Source organism: Citrus sinensis, chromosome 9 (genome assembly GCF_022201045.2).
Source record: "Citrus sinensis cultivar Valencia sweet orange chromosome 9, DVS_A1.0, whole genome shotgun sequence".
Lineage (NCBI taxonomy): Eukaryota > Viridiplantae > Streptophyta > Magnoliopsida > Sapindales > Rutaceae > Citrus > Citrus sinensis.
In genome coordinates this window covers 24,204,197-24,207,214 of record NC_068564.1, presented here as the reverse complement: position 1 = coordinate 24,207,214, position 3,018 = coordinate 24,204,197, and the positions used below count along the sequence as shown (strand labels likewise).

General features: G+C 37.6%; 1 protein-coding gene across 1 annotated transcript; it reads left to right on the top strand.

The window, feature by feature from the left end:
* The first annotated feature begins 778 nt into the window (after positions 1-778).
* On the top strand, positions 779-1,505 carry LOC102620480 (calcium-binding protein PBP1). Its single transcript, XM_052434181.1, has one exon. It carries the CDS (start codon positions 1,089-1,091, stop codon positions 1,446-1,448), a length of 360 nt encoding a protein of 119 aa, XP_052290141.1. The 5' UTR covers positions 779-1,088; the 3' UTR covers positions 1,449-1,505.
* Positions 1,506-3,018: the final 1,513 nt, after the last annotated feature.

Sequence of the window (3,018 nt, the reverse complement as noted above, 5' to 3'; positions counted from 1 at the left end):
AAATATTTGTAATAGCAAGCCTTAATAAATTTGTAGTAACAAGCTTTCATGATTTTCTATACTAACATGATTGACAATTTTTAAAATAAGAAATATGGTACATATATTAAGATTTCCTCATGATTTAAATTTTTCTGAGTAAAGTTCATGTAAATATTACTAGTAATTAAAAAAATAAAAAATAAAAATAGTTAAATATTCACTGCATAGTAATCACAATCTTAACTATATATTATCACTAAAAAACACATGGTACACAATCTTTAAATCTTCAAATAGTTCAGATCATGAGAGAATATAATAACAGTGGATTTGGATTTGAGAGTATTTTTATGATGATTTTTTTCACAAGGTTGTGATTGATACTTGTTAGATCAATTATAAATAAACATGTGGCACCAAATATTTAAAAGATGGTCAGGACAGTTCAAACCATTATTAAATCCAAATTTACTAATAAAATAATAATTATTTAACTAATTTTATTTTTTATTTATTAACCATCAATTATACACTTGAAAAATTCAAATCAAGCAAGAATGTTGATCCACAACGAAAAAATAGTAGATCTACTTTGTATTTTTCTTGTACATTTGTGCATATTTGTCTCGTATATACCAAAGAGGAAAAGGAAAAAAAAAGTCTTGGAATATTCTTTTCCAATCTAAATTTTAACCCTATCTCCCACATATCTTCTCATCAACACTGTCTCATTACCCTAAAACATCACATGTTTATATAGCCAAAAAAGAAAAACGAACTATTCTAATCAATCATTAAACAAAGCATAAGAGCCCTAAACAAAATTATAGCCCAATGCAGCTTCCAGGAAGGAGAAGCTCTCTTCAAGAATGAAAGGTGCAAGAAACTCACTCATAACCACACACCTTATTATCTCTTCTTTCTTTTTCCCTCTTGCTGCCTTCGATGGCCACCCTCCTCTCTCTTATATAATCCCACTCTCCGCTCTTCTGTTCTCACCGCTTCTCCTGTTTACGTCGCCAATAATATATTCATTAATTTTTCATACACTTGCTATATATACGTACTAGATTCTTAATTTTTGTTGTTTCTAAAAGCAATACTTAATGGCGACTTTATTATTTGATCATGATTTTGAAGACTATTTTCCATCCATGATCAAGAGACTTGGAGCAGAAGGGTTTATCTCTGAGCTATGCTACGGGTTTCAGCGGTTAATGGATGGCGAAAAGGGGTTGATAACGTTTGAGAGCTTGAAGAGAAATAGCTTGCTTCTTGGTTTAAATGATATGATGGATGATGAAATTGTGTGCATGCTGAGTGAAGGTGATTTGGATGGAGATGGTGCTCTTAGTCAATTCGAGTTTTGCATTCTCATGGTTAGGTTGAGTCCTGGCTTGATGGAAGGATCCCCACAGTCGATGGAAGGATCCCCAGAGTCAATGGTCGAAGATTTATATATGTAAACTTAATTCGTTTATGTAGCTATAAGAGAATCTTAACTAAGTCTTCTTTTCTTTGTACTTTGTGTCTCAATGTGTTGTTTTGATCCATTCCATGTTTTTCATTCAAGTTCATGCATGTTGCAAAAATAAATAGTTCCTCATATCTAAGCAAATGCTTATTTGCTTTATTTGAATTTTGGAGTTTAACTAGCTAGCATCCTGTAAAATTTAAATGGATAACTAGTGTTATATTTAACCAAATTCACCAAAATATAGCTAGAAGCAGGCAATAGTATCTCTCACGACGAAAACAAAAGCGTCGACTGTTAAGAAAATCCTTCATATTCAACTTGATCACTTCCATTAATGAAAGAGAATTTGGCAGCAGAACCGCAAGAGAAAAAGACGAAACCCTAACTCCTATAGCCACCACACTCCTTTTAATTTCTGGCAGCCGGTATGGCCTCACCGGATGAAGGTGGTGGTGATCAGCAACCGCCGGCATCACCACTCACCGTTGGCCACCACACAACTAGCCGGCAGCCCCTTAGCCACATGCAACTCCATTTGGCTGCCGCTTTTGGCCTTGCAATGTCGCCAACCATTGCTCGCTCTCTCCTACCGCCGTCCCCTCTCCCACCACCCCTGGTGATGATCTAGAGCCACTGTATCCCTCCCATGCCACCTTACAGCCGCCGCACAGCCATCACCCTCACCAAATCCCACTAATCACGTCTCCTTCACAAACGTGTGTGTCAAACCCTGGCCAGTCACACGCGTCACATCACCACCAGCCACCTCCAACGATTTGTTGCCTTCCATCGTTTCCACTCGTCAAAACAGCACTGCATCTCTCTTTGGCCATTTCCGACCCCGCACCAGCCGCCACTGATGTCTCCAACGACCACTCATTACCAACAACCCATCTTTGCAAATCCATGCTCGTAATCTTTCTCAAATCCTAAACCGCGACAAACCAAACACTGATAGTGTGCAATCTGTTCGTGGCCCCACCCAAGCTCAACCCGATACCCTAATACCATCCCCAAGACATCATATGCTTCTGCAGTCAACCCTCTGTGCATCCTTGACCCTAATGTTGCCTCTAGGCCCTCTAAATAATTTATTGATGTTATTGCAGGTTCATCTTCGCCTTCTTTATCTGTTAGGATTGGCCATCTTCGCCTTCTTTATCTATTAAGATGGGCACCCTTCATCTCGGCAAACTTGCTATTCATTTTACAGCTGCTAAGGTTTCGACTATGGCTAAACTGTTTAAGATGTCTCTAGTGGGTAAGTTCTCTTTTGGCCACTCCTCAATGGATGTGATTAGGAAGATTTTTGTCTCCTCGGGCTTAAAAAGAAGTACTTAAGTATCTATGCTCGATAACTGACATGTTTTGATAAAGCTTCAGTTAGAGGAAGACTATTCCCAAATTTGGGTCAGGCAGACATGGTATATCAATGTTAGCGTTATATAGATCTTTATAATCATATTTACTTGTTCTGAGGAATCCCCTGTGGTTTTTGTTTGGGTTTCTTTGCCATATTTACTTGTTCACTTTATTTATTGCAAAGAAACATTATATTC